General features: G+C 38.4%; 2 protein-coding genes across 5 annotated transcripts in view; one reads left to right on the top strand and one right to left on the bottom strand.

Moving 5' to 3' along the window:
• The window catches only part of ep300a (EP300 lysine acetyltransferase a), a 34,785-nt gene extending 32,844 nt beyond the window's left edge, over positions 1-1,941 (bottom strand). The window contains exon 1 of one of the 2 annotated variants that reach the window (XM_028476202.1): positions 1,272-1,941. In XM_028476202.1, the coding sequence (XP_028332003.1) occupies positions 1,272-1,365 (94 nt within the window). In that variant the 5' untranslated portion in view covers positions 1,366-1,941. The remainder of the gene's footprint in view (positions 1-1,271) is intronic. The other variant, XM_028476201.1, reaches the window with a different exon arrangement.
• Positions 248-21,260, top strand: part of l3mbtl2 (L3MBTL histone methyl-lysine binding protein 2) — a 22,719-nt gene continuing 1,706 nt past the window's right edge. Inside the window, exons 1-15 of one of the 3 annotated variants that reach the window (XM_028476204.1) lie at positions 432-566; positions 11,459-11,855; positions 11,965-12,064; positions 12,178-12,311; positions 14,150-14,225; positions 14,675-14,748; positions 14,867-14,984; positions 15,853-15,987; positions 16,095-16,183; positions 16,268-16,496; positions 18,385-18,452; positions 19,093-19,197; positions 19,341-19,488; positions 19,569-19,651; positions 20,816-21,050. In XM_028476204.1, the coding sequence (XP_028332005.1) occupies positions 11,505-11,855; positions 11,965-12,064; positions 12,178-12,311; positions 14,150-14,225; positions 14,675-14,748; positions 14,867-14,984; positions 15,853-15,987; positions 16,095-16,183; positions 16,268-16,496; positions 18,385-18,452; positions 19,093-19,197; positions 19,341-19,488; positions 19,569-19,651; positions 20,816-21,050 (1,945 nt within the window). In that variant the 5' untranslated portion in view covers positions 432-566; positions 11,459-11,504. Of the gene's footprint in view, positions 567-9,870; positions 10,986-11,458; positions 11,856-11,964; positions 12,065-12,177; positions 12,312-14,149; positions 14,226-14,674; positions 14,749-14,866; positions 14,985-15,852; positions 15,988-16,094; positions 16,184-16,267; positions 16,497-18,384; positions 18,453-19,092; positions 19,198-19,340; positions 19,489-19,568; positions 19,652-20,815; positions 21,051-21,260 lie in introns of those variants that run through there. The other 2 variants (XM_028476203.1, XM_028476205.1) reach the window with 2 other exon arrangements.

The raw sequence follows: 21,260 nt of genomic DNA, 5'->3' as shown, positions 1-21,260 counted from the left end.
CACACTGAAATGACCAGAAAAGCAGTGTCACATAGCAATAAATCTAAGGGCATCCTGTGTAACATCTGTGGCATCAGCAGTGCATCTCTGCCATAAGGTGAACTAGTGTTTAACACAGAAGCTGACAGTCAGTGATTGTCATAAAACTGTTGAGGGGTGATAAAGAAGTGATGAAATCAAGGGTTGAATTTCGTGCTCCGTCGCTTTGACAAGTAGATGGTGGTTGTAAAGTATAGTCATGGCGCTGAGCAGCATGCTTGGACCGCACTGGTCCAGCTACTACACACACACACACCAGCCACAAACTAACATCAACAACGACCAGTTGAACCTAACAATCGGTGGGACCCCTGGACCTTCAAGGCTAGCAGCAGCAAACCTCTGCTTTGGTTAGGAAATCGGTGACAGCAGCTAATGTACGTGAGGAAAGAGTTTCATGATGGAGCAACACGGGGATGTTGCAAGCGTTCAGAAGCCTTCAAAACTTAGCACTGACACGAGATGTCTGGAAACGACCGTCTGTGTCTCAAAGGTGTTTGACAACACCACCACCACCGAGCTGTATCGTGAGTTAGCATGGCATGGAGGTTGTGGATCGTTGTTATGGATCGGGGGCTCCGGTTCAACTGGTGACCCTTTTAACTGGTGATGTGCTAACACAGCGTCGCTGGTTGCTGTTAGAAACGCGAAAAGGATAACATGCTTGTCTTTAAAGCACTGTTGCATTAGAATTACGTTTATAAAGTGCATGTCTGGTTGTGGCATTAGGACAAAGTCACTAGAAAAGCTACATTAATTGACCAGGAGACACATTTTCTGCAGAAATGAAGCGTCACTGCTGTCATCCGCAGTGGCCACAAGTCAAACTTCACTATTTATCTGAATATCACCACATTTCTGAATACAGATAATCATTGTTTTCTGTGATTTGACATTTGTCCTTTCAGTCAGTGCCGCAGAAGGAATTCGGTCTCCAGCTAATATGGTCACCAGATGAAGTGTAACGCTGGTATTCTGTTGAGTTACTGAGCATTAGCCGAATGGGTAACGGCAACCTTCGGCTAAAATGGCTGTTAGCATGCGAGCTAACCGCGGAGCTCATCTTAACGTCCGACACACACACACTGCGAGCGGGCTAACGTTAGCGAGCTACGGCAAAAACAAGAGTAATCCCGCGTTTTTGTCCCTTAAAAGTGAACACAAGCAACAAAAGAACAGAGAATATATTTCAAATAACCGCGTAACACGCGGGATCCCGACACATTACTCACCGTTTCCATCGCTGGCGGAGGCAGAAAGTGCCGGAGAGGAGAGTTTAGGCCTCTTGGCTGAAGGCGGGCCAGAGTCCAGAACGTTCTCGGCCATATTTTATCGAAATAAAAATATATAAAGTATCCACAACTGCAGACGTTTTCACGCCCTCATTAGCTCATTCCTTTCCGTTTCCAATATTGCGACTTTTCCCCCTCCTTTTGGGGGACTCAGAGGGGGAAAGTCCCGTGTAGAGAAGCCTCCGTCCCTGGTTCGCCTCTCGGTCTCAGCCTCGGCGCAGATCAGCCCCCCTCCCTCCTTCCCTCCCTCCGTGGATTTTTTGTTCTTTATAAATTTCTGCCAGCGGAGGAAGAGGGGGTCGGTGAAAGTATAGGAGGCAGACACACGCATCGGCTTCCCCACTCAATTTACTGCGCCTGTTCGCCCGTAAAAAGCCCGTCCCAGGCTCTCTCTCCCATGGCTGCATCCGTCATTTCAACCTCCTTTCCAGCGGCGTCTGGAGGAACATAATGTCGGGCAGAGGCGGCTGGTTCGCCTCCGAAGTGACGCCGCTGTTGCTGCCGCTGCTGGTGGCAATGGGTGAGAACCAGGGGATGCAAATAATTGATATAAAAAAGTATAATGTCCACAACAAATGGTACTTTGGGTGCTAATAGATGAAGTGAGCTGCTGAGTTGGCCCTGGACAAGAACTTTCAAAGCTACGCAGAAGACACAAACCTGGAACAAATCACAAGAATTAAAACATTGAAGACAGAAACGAGCTCCAAGGCTGTTTGCTGAACCAACTTGGCTCCCAATGTCATGCAAAAAGAACATTTCTGTCATGGTTTTTAGCAGAAAATGAAAGTGGATACATGTTGTGTCTACACTGGTCAAAACTTTAAAACGTCGCTGGGATGGAACTAAATTGAAACAAGCAATTGATCAGAAACCATGAAAAAACTTTTTTTTCCTAAACCAGAAGTTATCACAAATTTGGAAATTGAGCGCTTTCACTCTTCTTTTAGAGATACTAGTGCAGTTCTTGTATGAAGCATGTTTTGCTATAGAAAAGTGGAAGGTTAAGTGGCTTTTTCATGGATGGTTTACATGGAAGCTTTAATTCCTCTTTAATTCAGAATAAAAGTTAGGCAAGGCAAGGCCAATTTATTTGTGTATTGCATTTCATACACAATGTGCTTTACATGATTAAAAAGTGCAACATAAAACATTCAACAGCTTAAAATCTATAATAATGTAGGCAAAATCATTTCAAATGCAGGCTTACACACGATATGGACAACTGGCGGCTCGGGGGCCACATGTGGCCCTCGGTCTAATTTTGTGCGGTCACCACAAAAATATAGAAAAAGGCACAAAAGTTAAAGTTTCCACAGTTGCCTTCAAAAAGTTAGCTGACTACTTATTACCGATTAGTGTTTTAAAATGTAACTTGGTTACTTTACTCATTACTTAATTCAAAAAGTAGCTATAAGTTAGATTGCAAGTTACTTTATTAGTTACATTCAACAACTGCCGACAACATTTTCTACCACCTCAAAAAAACACCCAGCTTGGCCAATACTCATTTTATTGGAAGTGCATTTTTAACGTCAACAATAAATCTTTTGACAAAGTATTACCTGAAAAAAATACATGTTTTAAAATGAATAAATAAGATAAAATCAATCTTTCTTGACTTCCAACATAAATAATTGTTGTTTTTTTTGGGGTTTTTTTAATAAAAGATAAAATAATGAAAGTCTGTTGACCTGATATTTTTTGTGTATGTATCTGTACCTGTCATATTTTGTCTAGTAGCTCACATGCATTTGGATGAGTAACTGTAATCTGATTACTGATTTGGAAATAGTAATACGTTAGATTAATTGTTACTGAAAAAAGTGGTCATAATATAGTAACGTGTTACTGGCATCTATGGCAAGAGGACAAGAAAAACTCACAAAATTACACCTAAAACATACAACGCGATAACAAAAAATATAAAAACAACCCAAAAAAAACTCAAAATGACAACAAAAATACACAAAATGACTCAAAAAAACACACAAAACAAAATTAAAATTGCGCAAAAGCCTTTGTTCTTTCCTGTAGCAATGATCAGATTGGTTATTTTTCAAAATGCTAACATGAATGTTGTTAATGCAGTCCTCGAAACAGACAATCGCAGTTTTTTGGCCCCCGCTGAAATAAAAGTTGCCCACCTCTCGCTTACACTTTTCTGCTTGACTGATGCTTACTAATGTTGTTTCTAAAATCTCAGACACTTTTGATAATGTAGCAAAAAAAAGTTATGATATTTTAACTTTAGTGTAAATGCTCTTCAGGATGGATAATGTGCTATTTAGTCTGGAATGACAATGAATCTAGTTTCAGTTCTGATGAAACCAGCAATTATTTCAGTTTATCTTATTTAATTTGAAGTTATCTTAATGTGGCGTTTTTGATAGTCCATCAAATACTTTTTGTAGAGAAGCTTTATGCCTGGAGTTAACTTTTTTCCCCCAATTAGCATCCATTTGCTCTATTTTTACGCACCATCATTTCATGCATGTTAGGAACCAACACGGTCTCGCGGAGAATCCTGACCCTGTCACAAAAAAAATGATAGCTTCACTTGTCGTGCGCGCCGCCACGACTTCCGAATACTTTTCGTGCTGCTGACACAACTTTCCAACTCAATGTGTTTCAATTGGAAGTTATTTCCCGCGATTGCGTGTTATTACAACACGTCATTCAAGGTTTGAGTTATATGGTAGTTAAAGCGATAACTCGCATTAAAATGCGTCGCTTTGCAGTCACCACCAGGAAGCACCACAACATTATGTGACGCCATGGCGCGCACTAAACTCCTGTCACACAGCACATTAACATTACTTGTGCATGAACAGCACGCAAAATATGCGGAAATCGTGTTGCCAGGCACGCATAATCAATCAAAGTCCATGAGCCTGGGCGGTACTAGGAACTTGTTAATTGTCCAAGTGTGGCAGCAAACTCAGTCACAGCAAGCTCCAGTCAGTTCACACCAGGGGTGTCAAACTTATTTTAGTTCAGGGTCAAATACGGAACTGTTTCATCTCAAGTGGGCCACAGATTTTATGTGGGAAAACGAAGCGTTTTGACATTATTGTGACCTAGTTTGCACTTGCACTACGTAAACATAAAATACTGAATATCGACGACATCCAAGCAATAAGTGATAGATATCAGTCACATCAGGATCTCTACTTAAAATTTCTTAGATTCTTTGACTCATTTCTATGAAATTAAGGGAAATATTACATAACAACTTGAAGAAAATTGAAAGATTTGGTGAGAATTTTGAGTTTTTTCAACTGTTTAACATTAAAAATTAATACCACCATGCGATATAAACACTGTTAGCCCCTGCAAATATAGTTGAGTTTTATTCATACAGTGATTCTTGTTTTCTCTGTCATTTTTACTTCCTCCTACGGGCCGAATTGGTTGCTCCAAAGGGCCGGATTTGGCCCCCGGGCCATGAGTTTGACACTGGTGGTCCACACTATATACTGATCAGTTTTTACATTGTTGATATTTGTTGTGCAGTGACAAAATAGAGCCTGTATCTTTTAAGTGCATGTTAGTAATGCACATTATGTAAAGATAAGGCCCATAATGAGCAAGATTTCATTCTCAGGGTTCACTGTAAATCTGGATACAGTAAGTTCAGATTGAACACTCAAAACGTTTGTGGAAACCAATTACCTCAAAGTTATTGAATAGGTAATTTGATATTTTTGAGTTTTCATCAACTTAAAAACTTGTTAAAAGGTAAAAGACTTTAATTAAAAAAAAGTTTATACTTAATTTTATTTTTTAATTTCTCAGAACTTATTCATTTTAATGTTATAGTACTTAATTTAGTAAAATATATAGAATAAACATATGTCTAATTATAACCAAAAATATATATCTTTAAGTTACTCATTAGCTACTATTTTATTAGGTTTAAAATACTTTAACACAGTGTAGACAATTTCAGTATTTTTGCTTTTTTCTTTTTTTTCTTTCTCCAAACCACTTAAACATACAAATATTTTTCAAAGGGTGTGAATACATATTTGAATTTTACAAAAGATAAAAACAGAAGCACATGTAACTCAATTTAAGTGCTCATAAGGAAAGATATAAGCCAGTTTAAAAAAAATAATAAAAAAAAACTATGATTATTGCTTGGCCTTTTAACCTCAAATATCAAAAATATTAATGAAATACAGAACAAACAATAAATAAGATAAAGTCTTTAAAGGGATCCTCCACTGTTTTTGCAAAGCAGCTGGGATCTTGCTCTGTGGATCTTATATACGTTCTCCGTTTACTATGTTAATCAAAGTATTCACTCTTCTGCTTTCGCGCGCACACTTTTTTGCCTCCCTTTTGTAATTTTTGTTTTTTTTTGGATGGAGCGTTTATGGGAATAGTTAAACCATCCTCCAGAAACTCTTATGTATGGTCAGACACTGATGTTGGACACAAAGATCTGGCTTCCAGTCTCTGCTCTACAACATCAAAGTGTTTTCTTCAATAAAAGTATAGCATTAAGAGGCCACTAAGATTTCTGTGTTGCTGATAGTTCAATCAATCAATCAATCAATCTTTATTTGTATAGCGCCAAATCATAACCAATGGTATCTCAAGGCACTTTACAGTAGAGCAGTCTTAAGGACGGACTCTTCATTTTATGGATACACACATATGCATATATACGTATATACACATACATATGTATCCCACACCCAACATGAATTCATCATGGCGGCAAGGAAAACCTTCTGTTAAGCAGCAGGAACCTTGTGTGGATCCCATTCCTATGATGAACAGCCATCCACGTTATGCTGTGTTGGGTGTGTGCAGAGAAAAGGGTGGAGACAGAGCCGCTGAGTCTCTGTAACTCCACACTGAGGATCCCACGGACCTGCAAGACAAAAGCCAGAAGGAGTACAGGAGCAAACACACAAGGGAGTAAGCAGACATAGAGGGAGTGTTTGAAAGAGGAATGGGACCCTCTCCGGTCCCTCTCTAACCTAAATGACCTCTCTCTTAACGCCCTCTCCAACCTCTCTCCAACCGAGCATGCCAGACCCCCCCCCCCCGGCAGTCTATGCCTATTGCATCTTAATTATGAGCTATGAGCTGGTTCCTAACTAAAAGCTTTATCAAAGAGGAATGTTTTGAGCCTAACCTTAAAGGTAGAGAGGGTGTCTGCCCCCCGAACCGTGGTTGGTAGATGGTTCCAGAGAAGTGGGGCCTGATAACTGAAAGCTCTTCCTCCTATACTACTTTTAGAGATGAATGGAACAACGAGTAGTCCAGCATTTTGAGAGCGTAGTGTTCTGGGGGGATTGTATGGCACTACAAGCTCCTTGAGATAGACTGGTGCCTGTCCATTTAGGGCTTTATAAGTGAGAAGAAGAATCTTGAATTCTATTCTATATTTTATGGGAAGCCAATGCAGAGAGGCTAATACAGGAGTAATGTGATCTCTTCTCCTAGTTTTAGTCAGTACACGTGCTGCAGCATTTTGAACCAGCTGAAGTGTCTTAAGCGACTTGCTCGGGCAGCCTGCTAAAAGAGAATTACAATAATCCAGTCTAGAGGTAACAAAAGCATGGACTAGTTTTTCGGCGTCGCCCTGAGACAGGATAGATCTGATTTTAGCAATGTTACGGAGATGAAAGAAGGCAGTTCTTGAAGTTTGTTTTATGTGAGAGTTGAAGGATAAATCCTGATCAAATAGAACCCCAAGGTTTCTAACAGTTGTGCTTTGTGCCAGAGTAATGCCATCTAGGGCAGTTAGGCTAGCATAGGTTTCTCTAAGGTGTCGCGGGCCCAGTACAATGACCTCAGTCTTGTCTGAGTTGAGAAGAAGAAAATTTTGGTCCATCCAGGCCCTAATGTCCTTTAGACAGGCCTCAAGTTTAGATAGCTGATTTGTCTCACCTGACTTCATTGATACATACAGTTGGGTATCATCAGCATAGCAGTGAAAGTTAACAGAGTATTTTCTCATAACATTACCAAGGGGGATCATATAGATACAGAAGAGGATTGGACCTAGCACAGAGCCCTGAGGAACCCCGTAGCTTACTTTAGTGTACACAGAAGACTTATTATTCACGTGTACAAACTGGTACCTATCAGATAGGTAGGACTTAAACCAGTTTAGGGCAGTCCCTGTGATTCCAAGTAATTTCTCTAATCTCTCTAGTAGAATATAGTGATCTATAGTGTCAAAAGCTGCACTAAGATCTAATAAAACCAGCACTGAGAGTCGTCCTTCATCTGAAGCCCAGAGTAGATCATTAGTTACTTTAACTAAAGCAGTCTCTGTGCTGTGTTGAGCTCTAAAGCCTGACTGGAAGTCCTCGAACAGGCTGTTGTTTTGAAGAAATTCACAGAGCTGAGCTGCCACAACTTTCTCAAGAATCTTTGAAATAAAAGGAAGATTAGATATAGGCCTGTAGTTTGCTAAAGTGCTGGAATCAAGAGTAGGTTTTTTGAGAAGGGGTTTGATTACAGCTACTTTAAAGGACTGTGGCACGTAGCCTATTGATAGGGATATATTTATTGTCTCCAACAAAGATGGGCAGACTAGGGGAACAACTTCTTTAAACAGCTTAGTTGGGATCGGATCTGAAAGGCAGGTCGATGGTTTGGAGGATGAAATAATAGAGTTAAGTTCCTGAAGTCCTATATGTGTGAAACAGTTTAGGTTAGGCCTATTTACATTTAATGGTACAGCAGGCCCAGGTGAAGGCAGGGAGTGGCTAATTTTATCTCTAATCTTGTGAATTTTATCGTTAAAAAATGTCATAAAGTCCTCACAGCTGAGGGCTAGAGGAATCATGGGCTCAATAGAGCTCTGACTTTGTGTTAGCCTGGCTACAGTGCTGAAAAGGTACCTCGGATTATTTTTATTTTCTTCAATTAGTGAGGAGTAGTATGTAGATCGACTATGTCGTAAGGCTGTCATGTATTTACTATGGCTTTCTTGCCAAAGTATTCGTGACTCCTCTGTTTTATTGGAGCGCCACATTCTCTCTAATTTACGGGTTGTTTGTTTGAGTGTGTGAGTTTCAGAGCTAAACCACGGAGCTTTCCTCTGACGTTTAATAGTTTTTTCCCTCAATGGGGCAATTGAGTCCAAGGTGGATTTTAGTAGGCTAGCAGAGCTATCGACAAGCAGATCCAGTTGAGAGGGGTTATAATTAATATCATAGTTATTTATTGGATGGTGCACTGAGTTTAAGGCAGCAGGAATGGCCTCTTTAAATTTAGCCACAGCACTGTTGGATAGATTTCTACTTGTAACTATTTTATTGCACAGTGCGAGATCCTCTAGGATAATGTTAAAAGATATTAAAAAGTGATCTGATAGCAGAGGATTTTCAGGGTAGACTTTTAGTTCATTAATATCAAGGCCATATGTTAGAACAAGATCAAGAGTATGATTTAAACGATGAGTAGCTTCATTAATAGTTTGAAAAAAGCCAACTGAGTCTATTAGGGACATAAAGGCTGAGCTCAGGCTATCACTATCTTTGTCCACATGGATATTAAAATCTCCTACTATCAGTATTTTATCAGAACTGAGGACTAAGTTTGATATAAACTCAGAGAATTCTGATAGAAATTCAGAATAAGGGCCTGGAGGACGGTAAATTATCGCAAATAAGACTGGCTGGTAGGTTTTTGATTCGATATGAGATAAATTTAGAACCAGGCTTTCAAAGGAAGTGAAACTGGCCTTTGGTTTAGGATAGATTAGGAGAGAGGAATGATAAATAGCTGCTACACCACCTCCACGGCCTATGTCTCGTGGCATATGAGTATTTAAATGACTGGGAGGAGTGGCTTCATTTAAACTAACATATTCATCTTGATACAGCCATGTTTCAGTTAAACAGAATAAATCAAAGTTATTTTCTGAGATAAGGTCATTTACTAGTAGAGATTTGGATCTCAGTGATCTAATATTTAATAGAGCACATCTAATGGTTTTATGTTTTGGTGTTTCTAGATTTGAGATTTTAATTTTTTTCAGATTTTTATAATTGATAGCTCTTTTATTTGATTTTATGTTAAAATCATTGTGAAATATGGGTCGGGGGACTGACACCGTCTCCATAAAATAATATTCATCACCATCACAACAGTTGTCATGGCGATGAACACAGCTATCCTGATAGCAATGGGAGGGAAACTGTCCTAAGGCAAGCGCAGAGGGGCGTGGAGGACTCCCCCTCTGTAACATGGTCTCATTCATGAGATGTCATAAATGTGCCATGTTTTCTGATAGTAGAGATGCTCCCTCCAAAGTAGGATGGATTCCATCTCTTCCTATCAGGTTCGGTTTTCCCCAGAAGGATCTCCAATTATCAATGAAGCCCACCTCGTTTTCTGGACACCACCTCGATAGCCAGCGGTTAAATGATGACATGCGGCTATACATGTCATCACTGGTCAGATTTGGTAAGGGACCAGAGAAAATTACGGAGTCCGACATTGTTTTAGCATAAGCACAAACTGATTCAATGTTAGTTTAGTTTCCATCTCTGCTATAAAAGGCTTCTTGGTTATCCATTCTTACATGAGGTGTTTATCTGTTTACACATTCCATATCCATGCTTGTGAATACTTTGAATTTTAAATCCAATGTGTATAAAGTCTAGAAGAGATAATCCTTTTATGGGAATTTCATCAGAAAATAATACCCTAAAAAAGGACATAGTTGATTAACTTATTTGAATTGTTTAAAGAAAGTAATCCGACGAAAGTATTATATACATTTTTTTGATAGAGCTTGCAATTAAAGATCACTTCAGGTACCTTTGATCGAATACATTTGAGAAATAAACATTTTCTTCCCTTAAAGTGTGGTTGGAATAAACTTTACCTGTATTTTTATTTTTATTTTATTTTTTGAGAGAGCGAGAGAGAGAGAGATAGAGAGGGACCAGGATGGATCGATGTATAATATGGATAGATGGAAGGACCATTCCTAAATAAAAGTTGTTTTTTTACTTTTTTTTTTTTAACTTTTATGAAACATTTTCAAAAATCAAACTCTCAATGAGGATAATAAACTCAACTTCCAACTTCTTCAAAAGCAAAGAAGAAAACACAACAACAGAAGGGGGAACATTGAAGAAAAATAAAAAATTAAATATTGCAAATCAACAAATAAGGCGCATCAGGGCTCCCATATGAGTTTGGGCACACAAATATACATATAAAGAGGCACATGGAGATCAGGGTTAAATATAGCAGCAAATGGTCAGTCTGGAGAATCTGGGGTGTTGGGACTTTAAATGTAAAGTGTCTTTGTGAGTTTTGGCTGAGGAAGAAAAAAAAAGACATATGCGCATAAATCCCCAATAAAAGATGCTGCATCTCATATCACCGATTAATGTTCTCAAATTTTGAGAGAAAAAACCCTAACATTAAAAAATAATAATAATAGTTCAACAGTTGCTAGGTGTTTTTTTTCTTTTTCTTTTAAAGAACAAGAGTATCACTTACATACTTCATTTCCCAAAGTTCTTCGCTGTATTGCGAGGAGGGGGCGGTGCGTTTTGCGTGACGCACAACAAAAGCGACGACAGTACGGGTGCCGGGAAGCTCGAAGCCACATTTTTGTGAAAACGACGCTATGAGAGTCTGGGAGATCAAAAATAACCCATTGTAAGTAAATATTTGAAAAAATAACATGAACCATACAACAATAACCCATGAAAAATCTACATTTAAAATCTATGGCCTGCATATACTAGTGTTAGCATGTACTAAGGCTACTCATATTATTTGTTTACGTCTTAAAGTTACAAAGCGGTAGAAGTTAGCTTAGCGTACGTGCTAAATTGGTGTGAATGTGTTTTATATTCATACTTTAATTCACCTACGTAGTGCGTTCCTCGTGTTTTTTTTTCTTCTTCTTCTCAACAGTGTGTGCGTGCGTGCGTGCGTGCGTGTGTGTGTGTGTGAGAGAGAGAGAGAGAGAGAGAATATATTTACTGAATTACTATACAGCATTTACATTAGAATAATAGAAAATAATTTCAAAATAAAGTAATTTAAATTATTAGTAATAATTATGATGATCTGTTGTTGGTTCATTTAAATAGTTCTCCGGGATTAATGATCTCTTTCTGTTACAGAGAGGAATATTTACCCTAAATGCTCCTCTGGTGAGAAAAGCTCAGGATGCCCTATCACTGTGTTGCCTACGGCTGTGGCAAAACTTCAGAGGATCGTGTGACGCTCTTTAAATTCCCCAAGTCATATGTCGATTTTCAGAGATGGGAAAAGCAGGTCCAGCAAAGTCGCAGTGGGTGGAAGGCTACACCCAACTCCCACATTTGCAGCATTCACTTTAATGCCGAGTACATGAAGACTCAAACCCCACAGAAGGTTCTACGGCTGAAGGCGGGAGCATTTCCCACGCTATTCCTGCATCTGCACTGCTCCTCCTGCAGCGGAGCGGGCTGCAGCAGCTGCCTGCCAGCTATTCAACTTCGCAGCATCACAGCTGAACCAGAAAAGCAAAGCAACACTGTAAGATTGTGAATGCAGTGACGCCTTGGCTTTGCTTCTGCAATTTACGTATCAAACAAACTTCTTGAATGTTTGATGCGGTGTTGTTTAACGGTTGTCTTTTTTTTAGGCAGGAAATAATGAAAATGGGTCGTTGCTGTCTGAGAATCCAGACAAAAAAAGCAACAAAAAACCTCCCACAAGAAAACAAATCGTTAATGATGAGCAAGGTGAAATCAGAAAAGGGAGATCAGTATTTAAATTTTTACAAAATCAGTTAAAGATTAAACCAATCTCTCAGTTTCCTGTATGAGGTATTAACGTTTTCTCATATTGTGGACAGTGATGTGTGAGATGTGTGGAGCCTCCGGCTTCAGCGTGGATTTCTTCTCCAAATCTAAACGGTTCTGCCAGTTATCCTGTGCGCGAGCCTTTTCTGCAAACTCCAAGAAGTCTTCCATACTAGCACGGCTAAAGGTAGGATCATCAAAGTCATTCACATAAAAGCATAATAATGTTCTTTGTACTGTATTTATATCTGCAGTTTATCCATCTAACGCGACTTCACCGGGAAAATAATAGCTTTACTTTTCGTGCTTGCCACCACGACTACCACTTTATTTTCGTGTTGCAGACACGACCTTAAAGGTGCAGTCCGCAACTCTCAGATCCCTCTCTCCCCCTCCCTCCCCGCTGCTCTCTTGCCCTGCCTCCAAACTTTCCAAAGTCCCTCCCTCAGAGGAGCTAACAAGCTAACGTTAGTCCGACAGCAACATCACAGTTATATAACATGCACTGTTAAAAGAATATTACTGCAGCGCTTCTCTCTCTCAATATGCACACACCTCAGCAGCAGCAGCAGCAACAACACAGTGTCACATACACTGTAAAAAAGACGGCGCTCTAGCTCCGGGAAAGGGGTGGGGAGTCGGGGACTGTGAGCAACAGCTGTCAGACAGCTCATCAAACACAATCCTGGCTCTGATTGGTTCTTTTTGCTCAGTCGTGATGCATTCTGGCAATCTGCCAAAGGCTGCAGGAGCAGCAAGGGGGACTCAATGAGTTTGTTTTTTTCACACAAACTACTAGTTTCATTTAAAGCTGTCCTTGCATAGTGACAGCTTTAGCAAATATGATAAAATGTTACTTTTATAAGAGTTGCAGACTGCACCTTTAAAAACTAAAGATGTTTTGATTGGCAATTAACAATTACATCTTAGTGAAACAAGTCATTCAGCGTTTGGGTTGTGGTTAGAGTAAAACTTATAACACCCATTAAAATGCATTGCTTGCAATCACCACCAGGAAGCGCCACAACATTATGTGACGCACATCACAAAATTACCCAATCAGCTGCGATGGGATACTTCTAAATGTGTTTCTCTGATCCAAAGCTCTCATTATCAATATTCATGTCCGCGTTAATACAGGAGATTACAACAGTTTTATGTGTGTGGGTTTTGTTGTTCATATTTTTGTTTTTATTTTGCATATTTTTCTCTCATTTTATGTTTGATTGATTCATTCATGTTGTCATTTTGTAAATTTTTCTCTTTATTGTGTGTATGTTTGTAGTTGTCTTGTGTGTTTTGGGGTAAATGTCTGTATTTTGTTTGCCTTGATTGATTGATCATTGAGTGTAAATTGCAATTGTTTTGTGTATTTTTCTGACATTTTGTGTGTTTACCTTAGGGGCCACACAAAATTGGACCATGAGTCGCACGTGGCCCCCGGGCTGCCAGTTGTCCTATCACATATTTTGAACTTTCTGTGCAAAGTTTGCATGTTCTTAATATGTTTGCCTGGGTTTTGTCATACAGTTTTTGGGGATTTTTAAAGTGACAGTAGGGGTTAATAACTTTTGCTTGGTTTTTGATCATTTGATATAATTTAAGATCTCTTGGCTAAAAGTTGAACATCCCAAAAGTTACTTCATTTGACATTTATGATTTTCACACAGGCAACAAGGACATTACTCCTCAGTGAACGTAGCACTCACGAGCATCTTTTCAAAGAGTGTAAAATAAGCATATCATCAAATTAACAGAACAGTTTCTAATTAAGTATAGACTGAAAGCTGATTTCTGTTCTACAAAAAAGAATCTGCTTATTACTCTGAATGTAATCAGAGATTCAGAAATATCCAAACTTTAAAAGTGTGCTTGTTTTGTGAATATTTGTGGGTCAAAAAGGGAGAAATTTAACCCCAAATGAATATTTTGTTGTCCTTAAATATTTTATGTATTTTCCTTTTGCTTTTAGAACTGAAATTGATCTCATGGAATAGTTTTCATCTTCTGTATTTGTCTTTTTAGGGCAAGTCCACTTCAAAACATGTTACATCTTTTTATAAGAGGAAGCAGGTGCCTTCAGCCTCAACAAGAGCAAAAAGTAAAGACGCTCACACTCGCACACAAGCTTTTTTAATCTGTGATTTTCCTGCACAGCATTCAGTTTATGTCAGCAACGCTAGATTCTGTATATCAGGGATTTACATTACAAATGTTGTGGGCTTTTTATAGACTGTTGGTAGCTAATTGGGGGTTATTTTCTCACCTGTATCCACAGTAGTATGTTTATTATTTGACATGCTTGCTGCTGCACTATTCATTTTATTTGGTTTATTCTTGTATTGATGTAAATGTTACTGCAATTTCTCTGTTGTAGAGTTCAGCAAAACCTTTAGAGATTATTGACAAAGTCATTTAAATACTTGTCCAAGCCAATAGGTGACATCAAGGTTATTTATGGAACAGTTCAATGGTGTAAAGAATAAGCTTCTCCTTTAAAAACATGATTTAAATTCTACTTTTTTTGGTGATTTTTCTGCTCTGTCACAGCTTCTGGGTTTGACTGGGGCTCCTACTTGGAGAAGGAAACATCTGTGGCTGCGTCCGTCACCTGTTTCAGACACGTGAGTCCTGTTGGAAAAGTGTCTTTTTCATCCAAAATGACTAATTACATAATGCATACACATCAAATTCAAGCATTAAACCATATATGGTTGAAAAGCTGACACGTTCCCGCTATAGGCTCCGCTCTGGGCTCACTGGGATGACATTGCTGTGGGGATGAAGGTTGAGACCCTAAACACGATTGCAGTCCTTCCCAGCAAAGTCTACTGGATTGCTACGGTCATCCAGGTTGCAGGTGTGTTTAATTTAATGATTTTTTTGAAAAGCGCATAAAGAATAGATGTGTTTTAGTTAAAGTTAAATTACTTGATGTAAGCCATTAATGCACATTTGACACAGCTGTTTAAAAATGATGGGGATAACATTTTTTTTCAACTTTATCTGTATTTCATCCAAAAGTTGTTCTCATCCACTACTGATGCTAGTGTGACCTTAAAAATGTGTGTGTTTCTGATCCCTATTTTTTAACAGTCTTTTACGTAATTATACACTTATTTATTGTTTATTCTTTCTTTTGTCTTTAACGTTTTTATTCTTTTATTTGTGATGTGTTCTGTGGCTGTAACAAAAGCAATTTCCCCCTGGGATTAATAAAAGAATTCTGATTCTGATTCTGATACAGGATTCCTAATCGCACAATGCAATGCCTAAAAACCTTTCTAAAGTTCCAGCCACATGAACATTTGTCAACAAACCCATTGTTTGTGATGGAGTCAAAAACAAGCTTGCGAGTGGCAATTCTAATCTTCAACATTTGCTTTATTTTGTAAATTCTTCTGCTTTTTTGGGGGGAAATAGTAAAAACCATCAATTTATTGATTTAAGAGGCCTACACTATGATTTTATCTGTGTTATAAACAGGATAGTTATCGTTCCCGGCAGCTCTAACTGAAAAGATGAGGAGTGGAATGAATAGTGATGCTAAAGCTAAAAAGCATCTCCTCCACGTCCTTTGTTGCTGCCTTTTTCATGGTGGAGAATAAGAAAACTTGGAAGATATTTGTTCTTATTGATTTGTGTTGTGCTGTTTTTCTCTGACACTGTGAATGAAGGAACTGCATACTGGTTCATGAACTGTGACTGACGCTTTTCCTCATCTCCAGGATATAAAGCCCTGCTGAGGTACGAAGGGTTTGAACATGACAGCAGCCATGATTTCTGGTGCAGCCTCGTTTCAGGGGAGCTGAACCCGATCGGGTGGTGCGCCATGACGAGCAAGCTGCTGGTACCCCCAGAAGGTGACCCTGAGCCTCACTCCCATATGACACAATACTGAAGTATAAAGTTGGACAGGAAAATGTATCATCTGACATTAATAATGTGTACGCTCTCTCTTTTTCTGCAGATGGGAATCATAACATCCCAGACTGGAAGGAATATCTGATGAAAAAGCTGATTGGAGCCAACACTCTCCCCGTCGACTTCTACGCTAAGGCAAATAAAACTCCATCAGCGATCATCATTCAGCTCCTTCAACAGATTATAACATCTTTCCATCACCGTTCTCTGTGCACATAGTTGGCGGTGGACATGAAGACCTGTTTGAAATCTGGTATGTGTGTAGAAGTGTTGGACCCTGAACAAGTGAACCAGACACGCGTCGCAGCAATAGACTCCATCACCGGTGGGCGCCTTCATCTGGTGTTCCAGGAGCGATGCAGCAAAGATGTATGGTGCCACATGGGGAGTCCCCTCCTGCACCCGATTGGCTGGTCCCTCAAAGTGGGCCATGTTATCAAAGCACCAGGTGAGTAGGGGGCGGGAATCTTTAGGCACCTCACGATTTGATTACGACTACGACTACAGGGACTGTGATTTGATTATGAAATATATATTTTTTAGTTTCTCACCGTGACCACTGATGAATTGCTGTTTTGAAAAAAAAAAAGAGAGATGAATTTACCTTTTTACCTGTTATTAAACCAGCAGAGGACATCTGTAAACTGTTCAGTTAGAACTGCATGGTAAAGTGCCAACGTAGCAGCATCCTTACTGTAACATATACAATAATAAACACAAAAGGCTGTTCTAATTAATAGATTATATACAGCTTATTATATATACCGGTAGGCAGCTCAAGCACTATAGTGCTTTTAAAACATCAGTTAATCCATTAAAATATCATTCCCTTAGCTTTGACTGAAGAAAATAACTATTTAAACTACTTTAATTAAGGAAATAAGGAAAGCGTTATTAGTAGGTCTGCTCTGTTACTCTTTTTTCCTGTAGTAATAGAGAAACAATCAGTTCTACTGTATACACCAGTGGTTCCCAACCTTATTTGGATAGTAACCCCATTTTGATATCATACTGGTAAATTTCTGGCAACCCACATGGTTTATTTTTAAGAAAGTAAAAGTGTAGAATATAGTTGTTTGAGACTGTGTTGTTTTATTTTGAAAAAGAAAAATAATTTAAAAATAATTCAGTTAGAAAATTATACATTATTTTTTATATAATATGTTATATATTGGTCTGCTGTGTTTTGATTAAAGGGGAGGTATGATGAAAAAATCACTTTATAAAGGTTTTGCTACAGTGATATACATTCCTTTAGCCTCATTCAGAGGGTCAAAGTTGAAAAAGTTCTGTTTCCTCCCTCCCTTGTTATTCCACATTTTGTAAAAAGTTAGCTCCAAACGGAGGAGTTGGATTTTTCCCGCTACTTGACATCACCTAGCGGAAACTCCTCCTCCTGACAATCCTGGCTCCTCCTACCCTATATATAGGAATGTGAGCTCCTCCCTCTTAAACTACCTCACAGCAAAAGCTTAAACACTACGGTTTAATAAAGAATATACATTATACTTTATTGTCATCTATGTAAAGCTACATACCCAAAATGTGTTATCTGCATTTAACCCCTCCCTGAGGAGCAGTAGTCAGCAACAGTGTAGCACCCAGGGAGCAGTTCCATTTTTAGTATCCATTATATCGCCTCGTATCTCCTTTGACTTGATCTGACGTGTTTGCGACGCAGCGGTTGGACAAAACAAATGATTATCACCTTAAATGCACTTTTCCTGTAGTTAATAAAGATGAGGAGGAGAAGAAAGTAACTTAGCAGCTTAACACTCCAGTGAGTGTTCGAAGCAGCTGAATTACTTCGCTGCTGCTCCTGTGATAAACACGCAGCCTGAAGCGCTGACTCACAATCACAATAGCCGCTTAAATATCCATGTGTTTTACTGTAATGTGCAGTTTTTTGGCTGAAAACAATAACAACATTGTGTGAATAGCAAAAAAAAAAAACACTTTGGTGATCACTGATCTCCCTCGCAAGAGCGAGGCATGAAGTCAGCGTCTATAGACACACCCACTCATGAATTTGCATAAGTAGGCCCCAAAACAGCCAGTTTTTAGAACTGCTCAGAAAGTGACTTTTCAGAGGCTAAAACTCTGGAAAACAGGCAAGTTTGGGAAAATAAAACTAAAATACTATGTTGTTGGGGTTCTTAGAACAACTGGAAATGGGTGAAATATTGCATAAGACCGCCCCTTTAAGTTTTCCTAAGCAGAACTATTTATATATTTGACAACATGTTCTTTCAAGGAGGACAAATGTGAGGTTTAGTCTCTAACTTGTGCTTTTGTTGCTGAGTGTAAAAAAAACAATATGTGATCTTGTTTTGTAGCATTTCGTTGGGCTGTTGCCAATATGATGACGTCAACTTCTGATGGTGCAGACGTGCTCTTTAAACCAGTAAGAAAAAAACTTCATAGAAAACCCCTGTTAATGCTACAGACGCCAGATACCAGATTTTTTTTTATCTATGGGGCCTGCAATGTTTAAACTGACCTTCATGTATGAGGAGTTCAAAACAAATGTGGAAAAAGGTTTTTTTCTGCTGCAGTTTTTTTTTTATTTTGTTGTTTTAAAAACATACATTTGCTTAGACTTTGCACCTTTGCTTTGACGTTGTTTTTGCGGTCATGCTTAGAGACGAGTGCTGTCGACAGCAAATGGACAGTATTTGAGTGTGAGACTCTCCTGTTGTGTGTAGATCAGTGATTCTCAACGTTTTTTGGATCATGACCCCATTTTTATATGACAAATTTATGGTGAACCCCAAATGTTTTTTTTTTCCATCTTTTTCCTTTTTTTATAATGCATTTTATTTGAACTACATTCATATTTGAGAAAGTGAAAGCATAAAATCCAGTTTTTTAAGATTGTGTTGTGTTTAACACATTGCAGGTGACCCCATTTAAATGTCATGGTTGAAAAACACTGGTGTAGTTTTTCAGTTGTGCTCTGTGTTCTTGTTATGTCATGGTATTAGTGATCATGTTTAATAATTATAGTAATAATAATAATTGAAGAGATCCTGTTTAATCCACAGCAGAGGATCGTCTACATGGAAAACTCTTTCTTTGAAGAAGGAATGAAGTTGGAGGCCATCAACCCGCTCCACCCAGGGAACATCTGTGTAGCCACTGTAATGAAGGTACAGATGTGTTTTCTGTCTATTTGTCTCATTTTTTTCTCATCTGCCACATTAAGAGTAAGAGGACCACCTTGTTTTTTGTTTTTTTTTTTACTGGTCCAGTATCTGTTTCCTCATGCTGGTCTTGAACTCTGGTTCATCAGGTGTTATCATATGGATACCTGATGTTGAGTATTGACCCCCCAAAGTCTAACAGCAAACTGGACTGGTTTTGCTACCATGCTTCCTCTCATGCTGTACTTCCCATCAACTTCTGTCAAAAGAACAACATCCCTCTCTCGGTGCCTCCAGGTAAAACCCAGTCACTACGCTCAGATCAGAACTCGTCTACTTGACGATCACAGATTGATGCTGATTTCTGTTTGTGGCAGGCTATGATCCAGAGACTTTCTGCTGGGAAAACTACCTGATGGAGACCAAATCCAAAGCTGCACCAGCACGACTGATGAATGCTGTAAGAAAGCTCATTGTTTTGCTTTGTTTACTCGGACGGTGTATTAGGGCCACATTAAAGTAAAAAGGAAATCTGAGCACTTTTTGAGATTAAAGTCATAATATTTTGAGATTAAAATTGTATTATTTTTAGTTTAAAGATGTAATATTTCAAGAATAGAGACATCATTTTGTAAGAATAAAGCTGTGTATGAAAAAATTCCCTGTTGAAGTGAACGCAACTAACCATAAGCATGAGTGACCACAACACAGACTATTTCAATTTTGCTCTCATAAATTTATGTCTTGACTTGATCTCAAAGTTATAATTTGATTGGGATACGACTTCATTCTCATGAATTTACAATTTTATTCTTGAAACATTACAAATTTAAACTGATAAAATGACAATTTTATTGAGATATGACTATTCTCAAAATATTCTGAATTCTCGAAATATTAGGACTTTAATCTCATAATATTATGATTTTATTAATATACGATTTTAATCTCATAAAATTATGATTTTATTAATATAAGGACTATTCTCAAAATATTATGACTTTAAACTCATAAAATTATGATTTTATTGAGATATGACTTTATTCTCATAGAATTAAAACTTTATTCTCTATCCATTCATCCATTTACAGACCCACTTGTTCCTGTTTTTCAACTTTATTCTCAAAATATTACGAGTTCAATCTCATAATATTACGATTTTATTAATATACAACTTTATTCTCGAAATGTTTTTACTTTAATCTCATAAAATTATGATTTTATTGAGATGACTTTATTCTCATAAAATAATATCTTTATTCTCGAAATGTTATGACTTTAATCTTTAAATATTAGGACTTTAATCTCATAATATTAAGATTTTATTAAGATATGACTTAATTCTCATAAATTACAACTTCATTCTTGTAATATTATGACTTTAATCTCATATTATGATTTTATTAATATACGACTGTATTCTCAAAATATTACGACTTTGAACTCATAAAATTACGATTTTATTAAGACACGACTTTATTCTCATAAAATTTCAACATTATTTTTGAAACTTTATTCTCGTAGTCCCCAGATTTTTTTTATTTTATTGTGGCCCTAACTCACTGTCGGTAGTTTACAACATCAACATGTTTTCTTCTCCAAACCACTGTGTTTTTTTCCCCAGGACTACCCTGGTCATCGCTTCTACCCCAACATGAAGCTCGAGGCCACTGATCTGTTGGAGCCGCGTCTCGTGTGCGTGGCCTCCGTCAAGCGCTGCGCGGGCCGCCTGCTGCTCATTCACTTCGATGGCTGGGACAATGAGTTTGACCAGTGGGTGGATTATGAGTCCCCAGACATCTACCCTGTGGGCTGGTGTGAGCTCACGGGTTATCAGCTGCAGCTGCCGCCTGGACTCGGTAATCACTTGGAACAGAGACGTGCATGTGTGTTTACAGACTGAGACGGGAACATACATTTAGTTAAAATGGACCAACTTTTCACACACAAGAACATTTTCAAGAAGCTCCTGAAAAATTATTGTGTGACGTGTAGTTACACACTAGGGCTGGGTATCGCCAGGTCCCTCGCGGTACGGTATATCATGATATTTTTTTTTATTTAAAAAA

This window comes from Gouania willdenowi, chromosome 19 (genome assembly GCF_900634775.1).
Source record: "Gouania willdenowi chromosome 19, fGouWil2.1, whole genome shotgun sequence".
NCBI lineage: Eukaryota > Metazoa > Chordata > Actinopteri > Blenniiformes > Gobiesocidae > Gouania > Gouania willdenowi.
Note: the sequence above shows the minus strand (reverse complement) of the source record. Positions and strands in the feature narration are given on the sequence as shown.